General features: G+C 39.7%; 1 protein-coding gene across 2 annotated transcripts in view; it reads left to right on the top strand.

Moving 5' to 3' along the window:
* The window catches only part of LOC121734796 (mitogen-activated protein kinase kinase kinase), a 57,040-nt gene extending 38,194 nt beyond the window's left edge, over nucleotides 1–18,846 (top strand). The window contains exons 3-12 of one of the 2 annotated variants that reach the window (XM_042125413.1): nucleotides 1,639–1,831; nucleotides 2,417–2,592; nucleotides 4,194–4,383; nucleotides 4,925–5,095; nucleotides 5,530–5,697; nucleotides 11,609–11,695; nucleotides 13,353–13,488; nucleotides 14,499–14,622; nucleotides 15,048–15,439; nucleotides 15,728–18,846. In XM_042125413.1, the coding sequence (XP_041981347.1) occupies nucleotides 1,639–1,831; nucleotides 2,417–2,592; nucleotides 4,194–4,383; nucleotides 4,925–5,095; nucleotides 5,530–5,697; nucleotides 11,609–11,695; nucleotides 13,353–13,488; nucleotides 14,499–14,622; nucleotides 15,048–15,439; nucleotides 15,728–15,896 (1,806 nt within the window). In that variant the 3' untranslated portion in view covers nucleotides 15,897–18,846. Of the gene's footprint in view, nucleotides 1–1,638; nucleotides 1,832–2,416; nucleotides 2,593–4,193; nucleotides 4,384–4,924; nucleotides 5,096–5,529; nucleotides 5,698–11,590; nucleotides 11,696–13,352; nucleotides 13,489–14,498; nucleotides 14,623–15,047; nucleotides 15,440–15,727 lie in introns of both variants that reach the window. The other variant, XM_042125412.1, reaches the window with a different exon arrangement.
* Nucleotides 18,847–22,989: the final 4,143 nt, after the last annotated feature.

Raw genomic sequence — 22,989 nt, 5'->3', positions numbered from 1 at the left:
TGATATAAATTGTACTGGCCACTTATTGTTTGACTTCACCAGATAATGGGTTCAACCCACGGAATATATAACACTACTAGTGTTATATATTCCGTGGTTCAACCCATACGTTGAAAGTGTCTTGTAACATTTAGGGCCTTTTAGCCGTCATAGAGGCTTTTTTCATGATTTTCATCGCCTTCGCAGGTATCTGGTCTGCATGAAAGTTGCCACAACCTATAATTTTATAGATAATTTTTCTCTCATTCGGGCAACACGCTCGCGCGTGATGAAGGCTGTTTACACGCACGCCGCAGCGGCACCGCCACCGCGGCGGCGGTGCCGCTCCATTATAACTCATCCTTGTATTTCTATTTGCCCTTACGCACTGCGCCGCCGCGGTGGCGGCGATACCGTGCCGCTGCCGCTGCGGTGCCGTGTGTAAGGGCCCCTAGAAATACAAGGACGAGTATTGCAGCGGCGCCGCTGCGTGTGTGTAAACAGCCGAACGGATCCGCGCGCGGGTGACAACACGCCCTAAAACGATTTCTTTCTCCGGAAGAGTACGTGGGAGAGCCATTCTTCGGCACGAATGGGCCGGCTCGACCGGAGAAATACCACGTCCTCACAGAAAACCGGCGTGAAACAGCGCTTGCGCTGTGTTTCGCCGAGTGAGTGAGTTTACCGGAGGCCCAATCCCCTACCCTATTCCCTTCCATACCCTCCCCTATTCCCTTCCCTTCACTACCCTCTCATATTTCCCTATTCCCTATTAAAAGGCCGGCAACGCACCTGCAGCTCTTCTGATGCTGCGAGTGTCTATGGGCGACGGAAGTTGCTTTCCATCAGGTGACCCGTTTGCTCGTTTGCACCCTTATATCATAAAAAAAAAAAATAGAAGAATAAACAAAGTGACACATTGGCTTAAGAAATCTATCACTTTGGCCCTAAAAGTCAGTGTTTCTTAAATTAGTACAAACTAAGCAGCGAAAAACTACTGGTTGACAGGCCGTGTTTATCTTATGTTTTTAGATTACCTTTCAATTTATTGAAAATAACTCTAACGATACATAAACACACTGACCAATATAAATATTATATAATCTCTGTTTTGTGAAAGTGTATGTATTTTTAGAACTAACAAATGCGATTTTACACAAACAAATCGCTAGCAACCCATTCTGCACGGTCAATATTTGCGTTGCAATAATGTATTCCACGAATGGCAGTAGACATTTCCATAGATCGAAGCATTGGAAAAAGGCAATAACTGTTATATCATATTCAGAATCATCACGCATTTATCCACAATAATAGGTAACAAACCTTATTTGTCCCGGACACATATTTTGTGTTTCATCGCAGACAAACCATATAAATAAGTTCGAGCGGCACCGATTCGATGTCGATTCGATTTCCCATCTTCCGGAAAATCTCAAATCTAAATCCCGTTGACTAAACAAACTTCACGATCTTGGTTAGATACAAATTGAGCCACTACATGATCAAACGCTATTGTAAATGTCGAGAATACCAAAATTACTGAAAATTCATTCGATTCTCATTTCTCTGTTATGTCCTTACCAGAGTCCAGACCTTAATGAATGGAAAGTAAGAGGACAGAGATCTTCATTAACATGACTTCCCTATGTATTCCAGGTGATAAAGAACTCTACATTCTCCCATGCGTCGGACGTGTGGTCATACGGCGTGCTGCTATGGGAGTTGCTGACGGGAGAGACGCCGTACAAGGGGATAGATGCGCTGGCGGTGGCGTACGGAGTAGCGGTGAACAAGCTCACCCTGCCCATACCCAGCACGTGTCCCGAGTCGTGGAGGGTGCTGATGGAAGGTAGGTCTACGGAGCTGTTATCTCTGTCGCTCAGGCGCAGCGGGGCTTAAATGGTCACATTTAGCAATTCCTCTCAATCAATTCAGCAAAAGAATTGTCAAAACTGTCAAACTGACGAATGTCAAATTAGTACGAATTACTAGATATGAATTGCAAGCAGACTTGCATTTCGCGATTTTAAAAGAATGAATCATAATGTGATTCGTCAAAGCGACCATTTTAGCCCCGCAGGACCTACGGTTAACATTTTACATTACAATCCTAATCACTTTCTTGTCAGACAATAGACGACGACGGAAGAGATCTGTCCACATGGTCTTCAGAACTTTTCTTATTGTTTCAACGTAGGTATCAAAATCGCGACCTCCGAGTTCAGCTATAAACCCCTAGACCACGGGTGCATCGAGCGGGACATCAGTAGACGTTATGACGCCAACGGAATTTCCATTAATTTACTTGTTATAACAAGTTTCGTGATTATTTTATAAAGTCCGTTACTTTCTCAGGACTGACTTCTTTAAAAAAAAATCTAAAAGCACTAAATTACATGTTTGTACTAAACCATGTTGCTCATTTTCATTCCAGCGTGCTGGCACAGCAACCCTCGCGAGCGGCCTCTCTTCCCCGAGATCCTGGTGCAGCTGGAGCGGATCAGGCAGTCGGAGTTCACGCGCGCGCCGCACGAGAGCTTCCACACCATGCAGGACGGCTGGCGGCTCGAGATCGAGGAGGTGCTCCGGGATCTCAGGAGGAAGGAGAAGGTAGGTGGGGACTAGATGGTAGGATCTTGGACTGGATGATTGGGGTGAGGGGAACTAGACCTAGTCCAAGATACTAATCTTGGACTAGGTCGTAAGGGTCGGGAACTAGATGGAAGGATCTTTGACTAGGGTATGGGCTCTTGGACTAGGTGATGGAGGGGAAACTGGGACTCTTTGACTAGATATAGGGCTTTAAACTATGTAATGGGAGTCTCGACAAGTAAAAAAAACTCCTGGACTAGGAACTAGGTTTGTAAATTTGTACAGTGTACACACTAGACCAGTGTTCCGCTAGGGATTTGCCGCGGCACACTGGTGTAACGTTGCCAGTAGTTGGTGTGCCTCACAAATGTCATCATACCTACATATTCCTAGTTTATAAGAATCCAAAAAGATTGTTTTTCTTCATGTACCTTGAACACAAAAATTTTGCAGAGCACTGCACTAGACAGACTTTGGGGCGGTTTTGTGTTTCTTTTTCGGCCATAATATGCAAGGTACTTTAAACTACACATAATACGTTCTTACAATATAATAATATTGTTATTTGTTACAAGCGAAAACAAGATTGATATTTATATATTGTAGGTTTGGGATTGTAGTTTTCATCACATTTTAATAATATGTGGTTAACGAGCTTCTGTTACATTTTTAAATATTATGTCAAAGCATTAACTTTGATCATTGTCTTCAGAAAATGTGAAATAATAACATACTTATTATAATTGTCATAATATTAACAGGAGTGTTGTGTTTCTCCTACAATGCTAACATAGGAATGCAGAACTATTGAGGAGGTTAGTGATGCTAATATATTATGAATTTATGTTATGAAGACATTCCTTTATAAGTTCCTTTTGTTGGTTCTTTGGTTCTGCATTTTCTTTTTCCTAGTTATATAAAATGTGTAATTATTTTTTTTATTACAAAAACTTTACAACCACATTTTGTTATGTTTTCTCTATTTATTGTAACTTGTTGGAGGACTTTCTGATTTCTAAATCTTTTGGTTTCAATTTAAAATAATATTTTACTGTGTATAATTTGAAAAAATGATTGTTTTCACAATATGCCAGAGGGCACTATCAGTTTTACTATGTTCAAGCACAATTTTACATTTGTGTTACCTCTGCTAGTCTACTCTTTGATTCACAATTAAATTCAACTCGGATTCGACAATCTTCAATAGCCACTAAGCGCAAGGTAACTAGCTTTTCGAGTCCGAGTTGAACAGTCACTGTGAATTTATGATAAGATTGACTTTGAGCTAAATATCTCAAAGTGAACTTTAAGCTTCGGCCAAACCTGTGCGACCAAAGCGACTGCGAAGCGAGAGCGTGCAGGTGTGCACACCAGTTTCGTGTCGCAGACGCTCCCGTCCCGCGTTACTGACGCGCTGGTTTGGCCGAAACTTTAAAGTCTGTAATCTGTGTGTATCTGCCCTCAGAGACGTACATTAATTAGTTAATTGTTATTAATTGAAGATTTTGACATAATACATTATCTGTCAAACTGTTCATTAAATTGAAGTTTAAACGTCATTAAATGTCTCTGGGTGCGGCCGTAAGAGTACCATTATTTATTATTTATTTATTGCCCAGGAGCTGAGGTGTCGGGAAGAGGAACTAACCCGGGCGCAGCTGCAGCAGCGGCTGGTGGAACAGAACCTCGCGCAGAAGGAGAGAGAGTTGGAGATGAGAGAGATCGACCTGGCGGCGAGAGAGTTGCACATACTGATATTCGCGAGCAACATGTCGCATACGCAACCGCCGCAGCCCAATAAGAGAAAGGGTGAGTTTGCTCTTTAACTGTAATTATTAGATACTAGATGAAATTTATCACGCGGTAACCGTATATTTTTCGGGATAAGAAGTATCCTACGTTCCACCAAAATTGATTCATCGGTTTGGGCGTGAAGAAGCAACTGACAGACAGACATACTTTCGAATAAATTATAACATTACGAAGAATCGAATTTTTGTCACTATAATATGAAGCAGTTAACATTCTTTCTATATCCAGTGTGAGTCCAAGATGAACTTCTGGATTATCTTTTACTAGATGTCCGCAACCTCTTGAACTATTAGATGTTGCGTCGGTTATCCGTTATCGCCCATTTTGCCGGGATAAAATAAATCTTATTTTATTCCCAGAACTCAAAATATCTCCATAATTAAATTGCAATAATTTAAGCGTAAAACGGTATCAGATAGATACACCGTCATACTTTCGGCACTGACATATATTTCTAGTATATTAGTATGAAATATAGTTACGAAATGATTACCAGTCAATGAGTCTACCATTTAAAGAGACCATTTATCATTTCCAGGCAAGTTCAGCAAGATCAAGCTGCTGAAGAAGGACACCATCTCGTCACCGCTGGACTTCCGGCACACGCTCACCGTCCGGCCGTCGGACGACGACGCCAGCGTCAAGCAGCTCGTTGCCGTCGCCACCGACACGCCGCCCGGCTCGCCAGCCATCATGCGGGCCATCGCGCGTGAGTATACGCCAAAAACTGACATAAACACAGCACTACAAGTATACATTTAGCGTGACCTTAAAAGATGAGCCTTGTAGGACTGATCTTGTTAGTGTGCACGCTGTATCTGATGTCTTATATCACATCTCTCTCCGTAGGGCTGCTGTAAGAAATTTCTTTCGAAATAAGCAGTTCCTTTGTGTCGTCTTTCTATGTAATTTTTTTATGTAAACAGTGTCTTGTGTGCAATAAAATAAAAATAAATAAATTATCCCAGCAAACTGCAGGTCACAAACTCACTAGCCTCAACAAAGTACTGTTGTGTTTAGTTGAAGAGACGCATCTAGTAGTAGTAACGTATATTATTCACGACAAAATTATGTGTGTCATTAGATTGTAAATTTAATGATGGTAAATATTAGTCATTTTATAAAGCGTTTCTAAAATTACAGTGCCCGCGGACGGCGTGAAGGGCAAGACGTGGGGCCCCTCGACCGGCCACCAGAAGGCGCGAGCCCACCTCCCCCTGCCGGCGCTGAGGCCGCGCGCGCACCGCCCCTCCACCTCCGCGCCGCACCTCCCCCCCGCGAGACCCCCGCCGCACCGCCCGCTCAACGCTGGTACGTACACACGAGCGTGCAAGTTTACGCACACGCACACGAGCGTGCATATACAACGTACGTAAACGTACATGAGCATGCACATACACGCACACACATTAAATGCATCATACGTCAACGTACACGCCACACGCACACATACATATCAGAAATACAATATATCATATTCATCAAAATCGGGTCAGCAGTTTAGGTGGTACGATGTAACCCATAATATATATTTTATAACACTGCTATACTTTGGTACTGCTAGGGTGAGGAGGATACACTTAGGGCCGTGACACTGGAATGGCATCGGCGAGGCGAGCACTTTCAGTGTCATGTGATTTTAAACTTTATCTTTATTATTATAATACATAGTATCGCTGGACAAATCGCGGCCGCCGGTAGCCGCCAGCGGCCACGAGCGGCCACGGGCAACCGTAGACTTCTCAAGAGATACTATGTATTACAATAATGAAAATAAAGTTTAAAATCGTATGACACTGAAAGTGCTCGCCTCGCCGCTGCCATTCCGGTGTAGCGCGGCCCTTACGCGTAACAACATCAAAATATTACACAACATTATAATAATTAATTATAATATAAGGTTTGGTAGAATTAATCTTGGATATATTTTAATTATCAAACTCAAAATTACTACCAAAATATCCAATATTTAATTTACTAAATCCTATGTAGAAATAATTTTTAATAAGTATTAAAGTTTTCATTCGAATTATCCAAATATATTTTTTTTCAGTTTTTAATACAAACATCATACATGCTTTAACTCCAAGATTAGCTTGACAAACATGCAACTAATTTTATTTACAGCCATTTAAATTATTCGTTAATTAATTAACTATAAAAGTTTGTATGTGTGAAACAAATTCGAATAGTGTCTGTGTAAAGTCTATTTATTAATGTATTCAAGTTATAACGAAAGAAACTCATATTTAATAAAACAAGTAGGCGCCACTCACGAAAGCAACAACTTTTAAGTTAACAAAGTAAATCTCAGTTATGTGCATTTGATTAGTAGTGATTCCGTAAAAAATTTAAGCAAAATAATTACAAGGTTTCGTAAATGGCGCTTTCATCATTTACAAAAAGAGTTTTGTATGACTTTAAACATCTCAGTATCATATAGGTAGAATTTTCCTGAATTTCTGGCAAAATAAAAGGTTTTTATGTATAGCATTCACAAAATACGACGATAAATGTAAACATATCATGATGTTGATGATTGGAAAACTTGTTATGTTGTCAGAATTTCACTCCCCCCTAATTGTATGTCTGTATCTTGTTCTATGTTTGATGTTTCCATTATTCAAGAAGCTTGCATACAAATCGTATATAAAACAACACATATGGAAAGTAATTATTGGTAATTTTTAGAACATTAAAAAAGTTCATTTGTTTTCCTAAAGTTAACTTCTGTCTGCAAGCACTCGCATAAAGGAAACCCTTATTCTATTGTACTATCAGGGAAGTTGATTCCTAGGCAGATGGCGAATCTGCGTAATTTGGTCGCGTTAAGTCCAACTCATCCAACAGATCACAGCTAACGTTGAATTGAATTGACGACCAAATGACGTAGGTCTGTCAACTGCCTAGGAATCATTTTCCTCGGATGTACACTACGAATAATAAAAACTAAGGAAAAGTAACTCCGTCAAAAAACATGCTCCACAATACTTGTCAAAAAAGTGTACCTTAGGTACACATTTCAATACATTTGCAATATTTAGGTGACCTTGAGCGGTACTAGGCTGACGTTACATGACAGATCAAAAGGAACCAAATTTAAAACGGTAATAGTATGGGAGTTACGATTCCTTAGTTTTTATTATTCGTAGGGTATACATATAGGAGTATATAACCCATGTATAACAAAGAGCTGGCTCGCAGGGGTGGTAATAGGAGTCGAGGAGACGAAGCGAAAACCGCGCAAATCCAAATCCCAGGTCCGCACTCCGAAGGGCAACCTCGCCAAAAAACGCTCCGGCAGCCACGACGACCTGCTGCAAAACGACGAACCGAGAAAAAACAGATTCTTCTGTCCGATGTTCACGTCGACGGCGGATATACCGCACCACTACGACACAGTCTTCGATATCCCCGATTCGAAACGCAAAGGCAGCGCCGAACACAAACGAAACTTCCTAAAGACGCTCCGATCCAACAGCCTCGCGGGCTTCCTAGCCGTAGCAACCAATATGTCGTCGGAAACCGACGAACTGCTAAGGGACGAGTGACATTGACAGCTGTCGGACTTGCAGCTGTCAGATGTCAAACAGTGACAGCGTACAAATTGTTGCCATATGAAACATATCAAGCCAACATTCCGCCGAAAAAGCATTTTTTGTTCTGCATTATGATTTTCTGTCTCGCTCTGTTACGAATCTTGTATGTCTAAAGGTGGCACTTCACGTGACTATTTGTATTTGCATATTTGATGTATTCGCCAAACAATCACCATGTGTAGACGGTATGTTTGACAAAGTATTGGCCTTACTTGCCTATTTGACAAATATGACCAATACCAAATACACGTATCCGTACCATTGTCGGTTTTTGACGCACATCAAAAGAGTCAAATAGGCATGTAAACAAAATCAAGTAAAAGTTTGGTATTTGACGTCCATGTGTGGAAGGCCGTATTTGACTTTATTTGCTTACTGTGTATACGTCAATAATTTTGCCAAATGCAACAAATAGCCAATAGCAAATACAAATAGCCATGTGGAGTGCCAGCATAATACTCAAACTGTTCTCGTCCTTAGCTACTCTGTAAATGTTCCATGGATTTGTTAGTATATAATACTAGGTTGTAAGTTAAAGTGAAAGACTTATTTTTCTTAGTTTTATAACAGTTTTATTACCAGTGTTTTGAAAATATTTTGTACCGTACATTTCAATAGATTTTACCATAGTAATTAGTAGCATTTGAGACCCAGCAAAATGTATTTATACAGCATTTATTAAATGTATGTTCTAGCGTACGTAAATGACAGTAGGCTATTTGACTGAAGTCTAAAAAAAACTTTTGTGTTACTTAAAATCTTATTTTAATCTTATGTCTTCCAGAAATGTTTCCTACTTTATAAACTTTGCATTCGATATTTTTCTGTTTCTGTATATACTATTCGAAATTATTCTTAAAGTTAAATAGCCTATGAATTGTACAATTTTTAAATCTACGAAAATGGAAAATCTCAAAAAAATTATACTTAGTTACATAGTTAATTTTTAGAGTTAAAATATTAGATAGTAAGATTAGGAACTTTGATATTGGAAAAGACTTAGATCTTTTTTAGACTGAAAACAATTAGGATCTTGCCAAATTTTAATTTTTACACTCGCCACACTTTTTGTGTCATTAACTGCAATGTCATAGTCGGAATTGATTATAATTATTATTTTTTTACTGCTGCCTAAAGGATCGTCACAGGACAGTCTGCCATATCCCTGTAAGTATTTAAAAAGATGTAATATCAATTTTTGTATTGACTCGTCACAAAGAGTGTTTTTTTTTTTTTGGTTTGGCAGATTTTAGGCAATCAATACTAGTTAAGTTTTAGTAGAAACTTATTCTAAATAGATTTTAAATCGTGATAAGTGAATGACGAGTGATACGAAGTATTTTGTGACATGTGTGTAGTGACATTTTGTTTTATCCATAGATTATACGTTTGACAGTTGACTTTTTTTTTTTGTAAATTGTAAGCATTTGTTTGCTTTCAGCCTATGTCTAGTAAGATAAGCGCTATGCATGCTTTCAGTTCATAGTTCCGCTATATATATCGTTATTTATATGTGTATCTGTACTTACTATATACGTTAGCTCTACTCGCTTTTTTCACCTCGTCATACGGCACGCCTTCAAATGTTTACAATCTAATATAGACTCGATGGAAGTCCATGTGATTTTGATTTGCTATTCTTACGGCCGAATCTTAAATGCCACTCAAATTAAGATGCTTTTAAATTCTCAAGCTGACTATGTCATGTGGAGACAGTCTGTGAAACGGTCTCTTATTTTGAGTGGCTTTTAATTTTCCCGCTAGACTAATACGCTCCTATGATTTTTTCTACAGTTTAATCAAAAACTTTAGATTCGTCTAAGACTATTTCCGAGCTCTGTCACATAGGCTACCATTGTCGTCAGTAGCGATAGGAAGATAAGTATAGTACAAACTCCGCTGTAACAGTAACAAGTAAGGTGGTGGAACCTAATGTAAGAGGCTCAGCTGTCACATTGTCCAACGGTGGCCATTTTTAACTGTCACGGTTAACTTCTTAACTGTCACACAGTAAACTCAGTCTTTAGGCCGGTTATTTGTTATGATAATGTCAAATTCTGAAAGTGGCCACCCAATAGAAGGTTGATTCTCGTAATAAATTTCAATTCGTAGTAAGGTTTTAGTGTCAAAGCGTGCTGTCACTATTGCGCATCAAGCGCTAGAGAGAGATAGCATGCTCTGACATAAAACCCAACTGCGAATCGAATTGAAGTTACGCGAATCGCCGACCGATGTAAAATTGTTTTCGGTGATCCGGTTCTTGAATACTTTATTTAGTAATTTTTATATATCAAATAAAACTTAAAATCGACGCCGGTGTATTCTTTTAACATGGGTTATACTAATCAACTAACGAACCCCATAACAAGTCAGAGACGATCATATAATACGATATAGGTGACGGGCGAGCTTAAGCTTCGATATGGGAAGAAGATTGTAACGAAATTAACAATGAATAAAACGTGCCATGACTACTCGCACATGTAAGTATAGATTTGTTCACGTTATGGCTGTCTGTGCACTGACGTTGCGAACCGCTAAAGGCAGATCTTCTGTCTCACACAGCAAATGGCAATGCGTATGTTGCCTCTCGCTCTTTCGCGATGAAACACCTATCTCACTCGGCAAAGAAAGAAATATGTTGCATCTCGCTCTTTCGCGATTCCTATTGATAGTGTGCAGACGGCGTAAGCTTTTTATGTTGCTTCTTAAATGAACTGTTTGGCATGTGTAGTGTTATAAATTGTTGGCATGTTTCAAGTTGTAAGCAAACAACAAATGTGTGTTTATTGTAAAGCCTAAATATAAAAATCTTATTGAAAATTTCAGATGTTTAATATTATAGTTTGTGCGTTTTATGATGATATGCGTGACACATTATAATTGACAATAGTAGGTAAGTTACCTAACAAAAATTAATCGATAATTTAAAAATATCGAATCACTTCGTAAAGGAATTGCAATCGAAATGATCGATTTCGTACTGACATTTCTTTTTTATCGATTTGATTTCGATTCAACAGAGTCAATCTCTATTGACATAAGTTCCGTTTCATGCATCTGACATTTTTCAAATGTTTTCGTAACAATAATTTTATACTCCTATTTCACAGTAATTTTATGTTAATAAGTTAGCATTTAGCAACTTTTCATTTTTATTCATTTACAATTATAGGAAACATTTGTTTTTGTAGATGTTAGTATAATTTATTACACTTTGATTTTTTTTTTTGTTTTCTTATAAAAAAAACCGTAGCAAGGAATATGAAAACTGTCACCCGTATCATCTTAAAACGCACAAACTATAATTACTATGTAGACTAAAGTTGAAATTTTACAAATCTAGAAATGTTGTGTCGAAATATCATGATGCCTCTTTCGTGAGGAAGATAACATGACATTTATTCAAATATTAACTTTGTAACACGATATTATATATTCAACAATTAACTTTTCCACAACCTCAAAACTATTGTTGCACCCAATGAGCACCATCAGTGCAATCTTTTTATATTTTAAGGCTTTAATAATGTTGAAATTATGTCTAGCTTCTCGGTATATTGCTGCGCACGCACTAGCCACTAACCCGCCTATGTCTCACATAGGTTGTTTTCTGTCTTCAGACTTCAGTCCGGACGATTGGGGCCCGGAGTTTCCGCTCAGTGGCTCCCGTTATACCATACCTATGCCGACGCTGTATAGTACTGAAGGTAAGGTTGCCACTTATATTTACATACTGTATCACTTAATTTTACATAATATTGGCATGTTGACTGTTGAGCCAGTAAAATCATAACTGAAATCCTACATGCCTCCCGTCGGTACTCTTCGTCTTCCCGTTGCCGAGTCGCGAGAACGCGTGAGCTCTACTCCGTGGCTCGACAATCGACCGCCCGCGTATCAAAGGCGGGCCCGTCCTCTATGAAGCACTGTCGCTATGCTTCTGTCACCAAACAGAGCCCTTTCGGGGCTTGCATAGGCGACTCTCTCTGTCGTCGCGATGCGCGAAGAGTACACTGCGCATCGCGACCCTCTCGGGGACTCTATGCAATGAGTGACGGCATCCCCATACCGCCACCCTGAGCTCCCCATTTACGGCGGCAAGTTATCATTCCGGATAACACGTCGCCTTGGTCGTCTTCGTCGAAGAGGGTCCAGCGCCCGCCTTTCTCTATCGCGCTCTGCCTCTTCTTTGTTGGAGATCACCTCTTCGGCGAACTTCTCCACGTCCCTCCAGTTTTGCTCACTGCTCAGCATGGCACTTACCAACGCTGGCAGTGATAAGTCCGGTCCGATGGCGGCCGTTAATGCCGCACGTTGTCGTGTCCAAGAGGGACAAGCCGTTAAGGTGTGCGCGGCCGTGTCCCTTTCGTCGTCACAGTGGTGGCACCGCGTCGTCTCCTCCCTTCCGACGATCTCGCACAGGTACCGACCGAAGCAGCCGTGCCCGGTCAGCACCTGTGTGAGGCGGAACGAGAGGGCGCCTTTCTTTCGGTCCACCCACTCTCTGAATACTGGGCGAATAGCCCCTATGAGGTCTACGCTTACACGCGGCTCCAAGAGACGCTCCTCCCACAACTCCAGGGCCTTGTCTCTGGCTTCGTCCCTCCACCGACGTACGGCGTCCGGAAGGGGATTGCTGCCCCCCGCGCGGACTTCTGCGCTACGCCAGAAAAAAATCCTACATGCCTAGAGATTGATAAAGTTTTATTTGGTAAAATTTCACTGAAATTTAAATTTTGATGTCAAATATGAGAGAAAATATAGTTTCAAAACTCGATAAGAGATGTCGCTGAGAGACAGCGTTTATATGTGCTACAGTTTAGAGCAAATTCATCAACATCAAAACATTGACGTGGGAGAGCCATGCTTCGGCACGAATGGGCCGGCTCGACCGGCTCGACCGGAGAGATACCACGTCCTCACAGAAAACCGGCGTGAAACAGCGCTTCCGCTGTGTTTCGCCGAGTAAGTGAGTTTACCGGAGGCCCAATCCCCTACCCTTTTCCTTTCTCTACCCTCCCCTATTTCCTTTCGTACCCTCCCCTATTCCCTTCCGTACCCACCCCTATTCCCTTCCGTACCCTCCCCTATTCCCTTCCCCACCCTCCCCTATTACCCCTTAGAAGGCCGGCAACGCACCTGCAGCTCTTCTGATGCTGCGAGTGTCCATGGGCGACGGAAGTTGCTTACCATCAGGTGACCCGTTTGCTCGTTTGCCCCCTTATTTCATAAAAAAAAAAAACTTATCCAGCTTGGACAACGAATTGGCGCAGAATCATGCACGCTTTATTACAATTTGACAAATTCCCTATTCAGTATTCACACAACGCAAACGAAGTACCTAACGTCTCTATTCTATTTCAGGCTACAAGTTCAAGAAGCCTAGTATAATCGAGCTGGTGCTGTACAACATAGCGGCGCTGCTCGGCGGCGTGGCGGCCGGCTACGACGTGCGAGTGTCCAACGTCAGCCCGCTGCATCCCACGCTGCAGCCCCACAGGTGCGATTGTCGGCGCTAGTGTAATAGCCGTTATAAGCTTGAAGGCAGAGTTTTGACAGTGCTAAATGCCCACCCTTCAGTGACTTGGCAGACATTGAACGCAAGGCGCCCGATCAATGTCTGCCCAGAAATAAATGCCAAAACGGTCGCCAAGTTACGTGCGTAAAGTTAATATACCTAGCGGAATAGAAAAGCAAAGGCCAGAGCAAGCGAGATGTCACTATCAGTGACACTGCGTGGTGAAAAGAGACGTGTGATACATGACAGCAGAACTCTTTTTTTGACGTCCAGTCGGCACTTATCGGCACGTTGACAATTTAACTTAATACGGACAGGTCGGACACATATTTTACACACAGATGTAAACCAATTTCGGTTTCGTTTGACAGCTCGAGATTGTTGTTCTGTTCCGCTAGGTATATTAACTTTACGGTTTTGGGTTTTTTTTGACATGGTGTAAAATGATGATATGAGACTGCTAACTTGTTTACCCCACTTTGCTGAGTTTACACTTTGCCTCCCAGCGACAGACAGCCAAAGACTGGGTAGTAATGAGTAATGATTAATGAAGATATCTATGCAGCGTGTATCCTATCAAGGTTGTCTGCCTCTGGTTGTCATCTTACTTTGTCAACATGCCAGACAAGCAGACATTGTTTGGTGTGTAAATATTTTTTAAGTGTGTAGGCAGGCTTATCTGTATACTTACAAAAATATTTACCCGCACTTGTTCGCATACGCATTGGTAAAAAACCTTGAAATCTAAAGTATGTCAAGAGATGGCGCTGTTAAAGTCAAAACAAATTCATATTATATGCTACTGTATACTAAAAAATCGTATAGATCCTGACGTCTGAGGTTTACATTGATTTACGTTAATTCCACTATTTATGGTTGTCTGCAAGACAAAGCGCTTTTTCAAAAATTTGTTTCTATTTCTCATTTTGTATTTTTATGATGTGCAAATAAAGAGTTTGTGATTATTATCAAGTATCATACTGTAATTGTAGGGCGGAGGTCGAGCCGGAGCCGCTCAGCACGACGATATACGAGGGTTACGGGTACGCGCACAACACCTACCATGGCCCCACGAGACACCTGCGCGCGCCGCTCAACTCCATCACCGGCTCGCCTGTTAGTATCTTATACTATATATTATTGTGGACTCGACGATCAAAGCTATTGACTATGGGCATTTTTGATCGATTATAGGTATTATATCAGAGAAGTTGATTCATAGACAGATGGCGGACCTACGTAATTTGGTCGCGTATGTAAAGCCCAGCCGAGCTGGGCTCTACTCTTCTATCTGTAAAGACTACTTTGTGAACGTCTATTACAAACGTAATTGCTAAAAAGAAAGAAATTTAGCCAATTTTTTTTTTTATCTTTATTAGAGCAAACTAATTTAATTTTCATGAAAAAAAAAGTTAATTTTCATTTTATTTAGATTATCAAACAGGCTTTAGAGAATCAACATTTTTAAGCAAATGCAAAATGACGAACTTTGATTTGGACATATAAATATTTGAAAATAAACATGGAAATAATGTTTTCAGATATCGAGCGTGCAAGTAGAGGACGCGCGGCCGCTACGCTTCACGGATTCCCCGCTCGGCCCCTCCTCCTCGTCGGGTTACGGGCACTCCGCCCCTCCCCTCTCCTCCCCCTCGCTCGCCGACCTCTACCACAACTACCGAGACCACTTCCCGTCCTCGACGTACTCGAGATACGACGAGGAGTACCGACACGACGAGAGACGACAGGACTACGCCTCCCCGACGTACTCGAGATACGACGAGGATTATCACGCCGAGAGGCGAGACGACAGGCGACGAGAGGAGTTCCGCACGCCGCTCACGGAGTATAGGACGCCGGACTACTCGCTGCCGAGGGATTTCTACAGAGAGGAACCGGAGCGACCGGCGAATTTGGAGTTGGCGCCGACGAGGTATAAAATATTTAATCTTTATTGTTATAAATAATTTTTGGATATATACATATAATCCCGAATTAGACGCAGCCTTTGCTGTCTTAACGAAATATAGTTTTTGAGTGTGGTTAACATACAATAACCCTCTTACAAATTACATTTTAATCATTCAGGATCGCTATTTCTGTCTGTCATATGATTTTCCTAATAAGCCATAAAAAATAATAAAAAGTCTGCTTGTCTATAGAAGCAGACTTTTTATTATTTTTTAAACAACCATAAACATGCGTTCATATATTATTACAGGTTAAGGAGCAGCCTCAAAAAGCACAAGAAGTCATCGAGTAGTTCCGTCGGTTCCGGCGCGGGGACTCCCCCGGACAGCCTGCCGAGCGAGAGCGACAGCTCGTACGCGTCGGCCCGCGACAGCGCGCGCGTGAGGTTCAGCCCCGGAGCCCCGCCGCGCCGCTCGTAGCCCCGGCCTACCCGGTTCCCACATTACCTTGTTTAGAGTCGGCTGGGTCAGGGTTGCCAACTGCCTAGTTGCTAATAAGGGCTGCTAAGTGCCAGATTATTATAAAAGATTGCAGTGTTTACATGTCAAAAAGCGCTAACTTGTATCTCGAATCTTTTACAAAATATGGCCGCGCGCCCATTGCGAATTTTTGTAGCGATGCAGTCGCATATTTGCCTCGATACAGTCGCGATGCAGTCGCTAGCTGTGTGTCCTGTATGGTGTTGCAAATGCGACTAACGCGCATTAGTAGTGATGCAGTCGTGCGCTTCATAAACGCGCGACTGCATCGCTACTAAAAGTCGCAGTGGGCGAAGGCCCTAAATCTATCGTGCTTTATTCTATCAAGTCTGCCACAAAATTGTATTCTCACGAAATGTGATAACCGACACTAACATTTTTAACGAGAATATTGTTTAAAATGAAAGTGGCTGGATCTTATATGAATAATCAAGTAGACTCAAGATACTGTGCACTGCAGTTAGCTATACTGCAGTATACACACTTAAATGCAGTTGGCGACTCTGTCTAGTTAACTCCCTCTCCCTAATTAGCAATGCACCTTTAGCTCCCGACTTTCCTTTGTCCTAAAAGATGACCGGGTTTAAGCACGCTTATAATGTATTGTGTTCTGCGTATTACTCGAAAATTAATATACTGTATTTATAAGTAAATATGTAAGGTTAGTTGGGGCAAGACAGGTTTCATACTTTGGCTCTCAAGAAGAATTCTGTCCATGTCAGTCAAGCAGTAAAAGTTATTTTGGGGTTACTAATTAGTTATTATTATGTCTTTAAGTACATTGTGGGATTTTTTTATTTTGCACTTTGTATCATAATAAAATAAAAATTACTTATAACCTTTATGCCCCAACTAATAATATTCCCGCTGCGTTTAAAAGCATTTTAATTTACACATTCATTAATTCATTGATCATTTTGAATATCAATAAAAACTATCATTTAGCTTTAGTAAAAATGTAAAGGACCAAATGTTGAGATTGTGGTTCTCTAATGATAACTTGATGTTGCAAGGACATTCCTTTTTTAAATTGAGTAATATTTTTTTACCTTTTCTGCTTTATAAGTCTCACTTACCTCTAGTCTTTTGAAAACAGGCAGCTTTTTCTCAGCTACATTTATATGGCTTATTTCTATTAGTTTGAGAGTGGTCTGTATTTTATTTAGTCGAAGCTCATTTGCATATTTATTTTAAAGATGTGTTCATTTTGTTTAAGTGTGATCGAGTATTGAATGAAGTATTAAACGAAATTAATATCGGACGACTGGTTCCCTGTAAATATATCGCAATGCTATTGAATATCAATAATGGTGCTCTACCATACACGTAAATTCCTAACATTTTAACGATAAGGTGTTGCATATTTTTCGAAAATTTAAAATGTAACTCGACTAACGATTCGCAATAATCGCGTAATACAAACCTACTTTATACTAATGCTGTTTGGGCGCACTAAGTCTGTATTCATGTGGGCCCATAACCTAGCACAATTGACAAGACGCCAAGTCAACAAAATTACCGTCTACTAGTAATTTTGAAGATTTCTTCATCGCGCTCTCTGTAAACATTCTCACGTCGCGTCAAATTGTGCTGTAGCGTTCGTGTAAACCGGGGTTTAACGTAGATAATTATTATTTAAGCGGCATCATAGAGCATGTACAAATGTATATAACACGCCCTGTACAAGCTTCGTTTTATTTATCCGCCATTTTGTTGTATACAGATTTTTGTTTTATATATTATACATTATTTTTGTTAAACTATACATAGTACAAATATATTTTAAGATCGAATTCATTTTCTAATCATGTGTATAGACTAACATAACTTAAGGTTACATTTTGTACAAACGGATTAGATATTTTTTACTAAATCGTGTAGCCGTAGGCAGCTTTCCCGTTGTAGGTGTAGCGGTCGACGACGTAACTGATATTGCTATCGTGTAAATCATTTTTTACCCGACCGACTGTAATTAGGGCCTAGTATTGTTATACCTAGAATGTGTTCTACCTCAGAATAGAGAAAAAAATTAGACAAATTATAAAAAAAAGTAGATAACGATAACAATCTTTGTGATTTAACTTAAGTCACACCTGTATCGCAATAATTACAAATACGTTACTCGATTTAATATAAAAATACTATAACAATTTTGGGGTAGAATGCGTTCAGCGCCATCTATCGAGCGAGCTGGCGACCGACATTCGACACGCTTGAACTGTACGCGATCGAAATTATATAAACGTAAGATGTATATCGGTATCGAATTAATTAGCTTTGATATTATTAGCGAAGAAACCAGTGCCTAAAATTGCGGGAACGGTTTATGAGATTTTGCCATGGGAGATGTCGTCGGAGAGTTTTAAGAATTATTTTATCCGATGTAAGGCCAGGCCAGTAGTTGCGTTGTATATTTTTGTTTATTTTATTTACTGTGCAATAATTTGTAATTTGTTTGCGTCCATTTTATTTTATTTCTAAATTCGTCGTGAATGTGACAGTATTATGCAGTATTGACTTGTATATTGCGGGTGTTGTGTATGTATATCGTGTAATATACGCGAGTGCCAATTTCGGACTCGGTCGAGTCGAATCTCTCATATCGTGTGTCACAAATCGGTTGGATTTGTTGTATTAATTGTATATATTTTCACGGCGGTATACTTATAAAAAACTCTAGTCTTTTTATGATTTAATTTTACTCTGGCTGATTTTTGTATATAGACCGCGTGGTCGTCATTCCGATGTGTTCCTTACATTCCGTATCGAGGGTCCGACGGAGCCCTAGGGCTCCCGGTGAGGTTGGTTTTGTGTGCCAATTGCAGGAGTTGGTAGGATGCCTTACGTCTGTATGTGAAACCGACAAATAAAAAATAGATTAAGCTTTTTACTCGGTGTTTTTATTTAGGCCTCCCACATATAACTGCGAATTCGCATCGCATCGCAAATATCTGCGACAAAATTCATAATAAAAATGACATTACGATGCGATGCGAATTTACAGCGTTGTGTGAGGCCTTAACCCTTCTTCGGCTAGAGGCAACTATTACGTGCTGGAGATTACGATTGATAGCACAAAACGTGGAAAACACAAAAACACGTAAATATGTCAACGTGGAGGTACCTATCTGTACCTCCACGTTGACACGTCGGAAATAACTAGTGAATTAATTAATTTTTCGAGTTGGTGGCCAAGGCCCCACCATTTAATACCTAAGTGACCTTTAACATTGAACAGTGTTATAATAATCTGCAACAGGTTTGAATATCATGCGAGTCTTTGTGAAACTAGTTTTTAAGTAATATCTGAATTTCATAAAGTAGTTAGGTACTCTTTAAACGACTATTTTGGCTGGTTTTATAGTTATGCGTTTCGCAGCGCCGTTGGAGCGCGCGCGTTCAAAGCTGTAACAAACGTATGGACGGACGGTGCTGCTCAAGCGCGCGACTTTAAAACGCTACTACTACCCCCATACATCTTCGAACGCGCGGCGCTCCAACGGCGCTGCCGAAACGCTTAACTATAAAACCAGCCTTAGAGATGAAAAATAATACTTGCAAAAGGAAATAAGCCTGAATGCCGATTAGATTTATGATTTCTACCTATTAGACTCAGCAGCCAGTCTGTAAAGTGGATAAGATAAGAATGCCAGATTCGCAGAATGCATTTTCTTGGGTTTCTAGTTGGTAGTTGACCAATACTAAACTGCTAGCATAAGGTTATGGGATAGCACACATTTAACAAATTTAATGCGATGCAACCATTTTTAATTAGTGTGGAAAAAATAAACAGGGAAACTAATAAAAATTCACAGATTACAAAAACAATTTATTTTATCACTGTTCACTGTAAAATGTGTGTGAAAATATAATGTCCTTGTATGATGCCGTACGGCTATAATATAACTTACCGCTAAAATCTAAATTAACTTACCGTTTCTTACCTAATATAAAAAATCATTTTCAGAAACCACAATAATTCAATTTCATACAACCTACGTCCGCGTCACATAAAATATACGTTAAGAATACAAATCCCATCAATTTCAATTTTCAAAACATTGGAATGTCATACATTTATAAAGTTTCAAGTATCACAATTCATTTACAATAATAAATATTTTATAACATGACTAGAAGCGAAAAGCCGCTCGTGGGAGAAATTTAACAATCGACCTGGTGGGAGCGGGTCCCGGCGAGATTAACATTTTTATGAATACTAAACCTAGTATCGAGGCGGTTCACATCAAAAACATGCAAAATAACCATGCATCTTCAGGCGAGTCGCCAAAAAAATCATCGACGTAAGCACTCCTCAGTCCTCACACTTGCAGCGCTAAACATACCTATGGCTATGCTACGTATCTTATGTGCACGTGTTGCTACAAAAATATAATCGGGCTTACAGCCTAAATACTTACAAAACTGTACACAATATGCCTCCCTCTTCCCTAGCATTACAGTAAATTTCAGTCGTTTGGACAGGCCTGGTAAGCGATGGACGAAACATGGGTGTTGGGACATTTGGAGAATCTTACTTCTAGATAAGCTGCCCCCTAGATATTAAAATAGTTATGTTCTATGTTGATATTTACAAGATACCTATTCTTTAAATACAATTTAAATATTATGACACAAGTTATAGGTTGCCGATAGAGAAAAAGTTTGAAAAATACCATTATCGATAGGATATTATATTCAAGTTTTCCCTCTATGACTCTATCCAGCAACAGGATTTTGAAATGTTCACTGCTTCAAAGAAAGACATACAATAGTCTCAAAGATTTATCTTAGATTTACGTGAGAAATATGACTTTGGATGAAACCTATCAAGGGCAGACGCAATTTTTACGATATTATACACCTATTACACTGGGGCTAGCCGTCTGGGCTCAGTACAATTACCCGAGCCAAAGGGCGGGAGCAATTCTGTACTCGAGTAATGCCTCCTTCGCCTAAAAAGACCTTTAAACCCATTTCTACAATTCATTGCGAAATTCTTTATTCAATGTTCAAACCAACAATTACTTATAATTGCAAATTACTATTTAATTACAATTTGCCGCTTAATTCACACGGCCGCACGTAAATTGGATCATAAAAAGGAAATTTTAAATGAAATATTGTTAATTCAAAATTACGTTGATGAGTTTTATGTGGTAGATTGATTGACGTTAAAATTAATAAAGTTTTACTCAATTCAAAATCTTTAAAACACAAGAGATGTTTGAGTCGAATGAAACTATCACATTAAAGAATGAAACGAAATCAAACAATGGGGGAATAACAGAGATATCACCGTAACGAAGACACATAATCCTCTGACGCTGAGCAACCAAGATTTAAGCATTTATAGTCTAATTGCAGCTTAGAAACCCGCAAGCTAATCGTTTAGAATGACCTCTTGAGCTAAAAAAACACGTACACTTCATAGATCTCGTTGAACGATAGGATAACCAAAATAGCGAGTCACATATTATATGAAATTTGTGCCTTGATTCGCCGTTTGGAATTTATAATTAGCAATGTTTTCATAAAAGCGTTAAGGTATTTACAATTTATAAGTGGTTCAGTGGTTATCAGGGCAAGCGAAGCGAGCCCTAAGTAAGTATATCCCAAAGAGAATATAATCACTACGTGTATATCCCATAACCTGTACATTTTGTGGTAAACTTTAAGGAAAAACTATCACGCCTATTGATTTGTGCTTTAACATAGTAATTTTTATTTATATGTAGATGTGTTATCATCAGTCAGTCAAGGTTTTTTATATTGTAGATGTGTTATCATTAGTCAATCAAGGTGTGACGACGCGAGCCCTCACAGGGCTCAGCATTTAGCTAGTAGCACTCTGGTTATCTATGTCATCAATTTATAGTCCATGAAGGCATTATAGGCGTAGCTCATAAACTTTTTTACAAAGTTTCCCGAATGGAAATGTAGTACTTACTCGTAAATCTGAATTTCATGGAATTGTTGGAAATGTGTAAAATTATAAATAGTCCAGTGTTGTCGATATAAACAATTTTATGAAACACAAATTTTGTACGAATTTGTCTTGATCGAATATGGCGTTTTAACTTTTAAGTTTTCAATCAATCCCCAAGCGGCAGCCGGCTGCCGCATAACAATTGAAAATCTATTGTCTGCGATACTCACGATGGATGTCTTAACGTTAGATTTCTAATCTAACGTTAACACATTCATCCATTTACGGTATAAGATTAAACACTAGCAGATATAATTAAAAGTTGCGATTTGCGAATAAAATTAATAATTCAAAGGAATATGAAAACATAGTACACGAATTCTCTGCCAATTATGGTCCATAGGTGAGATAGGCTATTGTATTGTAAGCAATACCTACACATCCACATTACATCCATGTTACATGAATACAGTGGTCACCCCTGCGTCTGAACCAGAACGCTTATTAGTGCGACTTGATGAAAACAATTTTACCAGCGTCTGACGTGTATGCATCATTTTAATTCATACCTGTCTCTATTATTAGTAATACTAGCTGTTTGACCGAGCTTTGCTCGGTATCCGATGAAAATGACATTTTCTAGAAATGATTTCTAGCTAGATCGATTTATCGCCCCCGAAAACCCCTATATACTAAATTTCATGAAAATCGTTGGAGCCGATTCCGAGATTCTATATATATATATTAGCGCCAAAAAAACCAATTTAGCTAATTGTTATCGCCACATAATTCTATGACGTAAATTATACATAGATAATAATTATACATTTTAATAGATCTGAAATATATTTACGCTCTTATGTGGAAAGAGCTCGTCTTAATTTTCAAATCTTTAAGTAATTAAATTGCATTACAACGTACAAATTGAGATAGCATAGAATGCGCTTCGACCACGAGAGGCCATCAAAGTAAACGATACGTCCATGTGCAAGAAATGCCGAGGGAGTTGAGGTTTTGAGCGCATTTCCTTCGGTGTCAAGTGTACAAGCTACGAGGTAATGTGACCGCCCTTGTGCGGCTTCGGCTATGATCACAGAACAAGCC

Source organism: Aricia agestis, chromosome 16 (genome assembly GCF_905147365.1).
Source record: "Aricia agestis chromosome 16, ilAriAges1.1, whole genome shotgun sequence".
Taxonomy (NCBI): domain Eukaryota; kingdom Metazoa; phylum Arthropoda; class Insecta; order Lepidoptera; family Lycaenidae; genus Aricia; species Aricia agestis.
The sequence above is the reverse complement of the archived record's forward strand: the minus strand, read 5'-3'. Positions and strand labels throughout refer to the sequence as shown.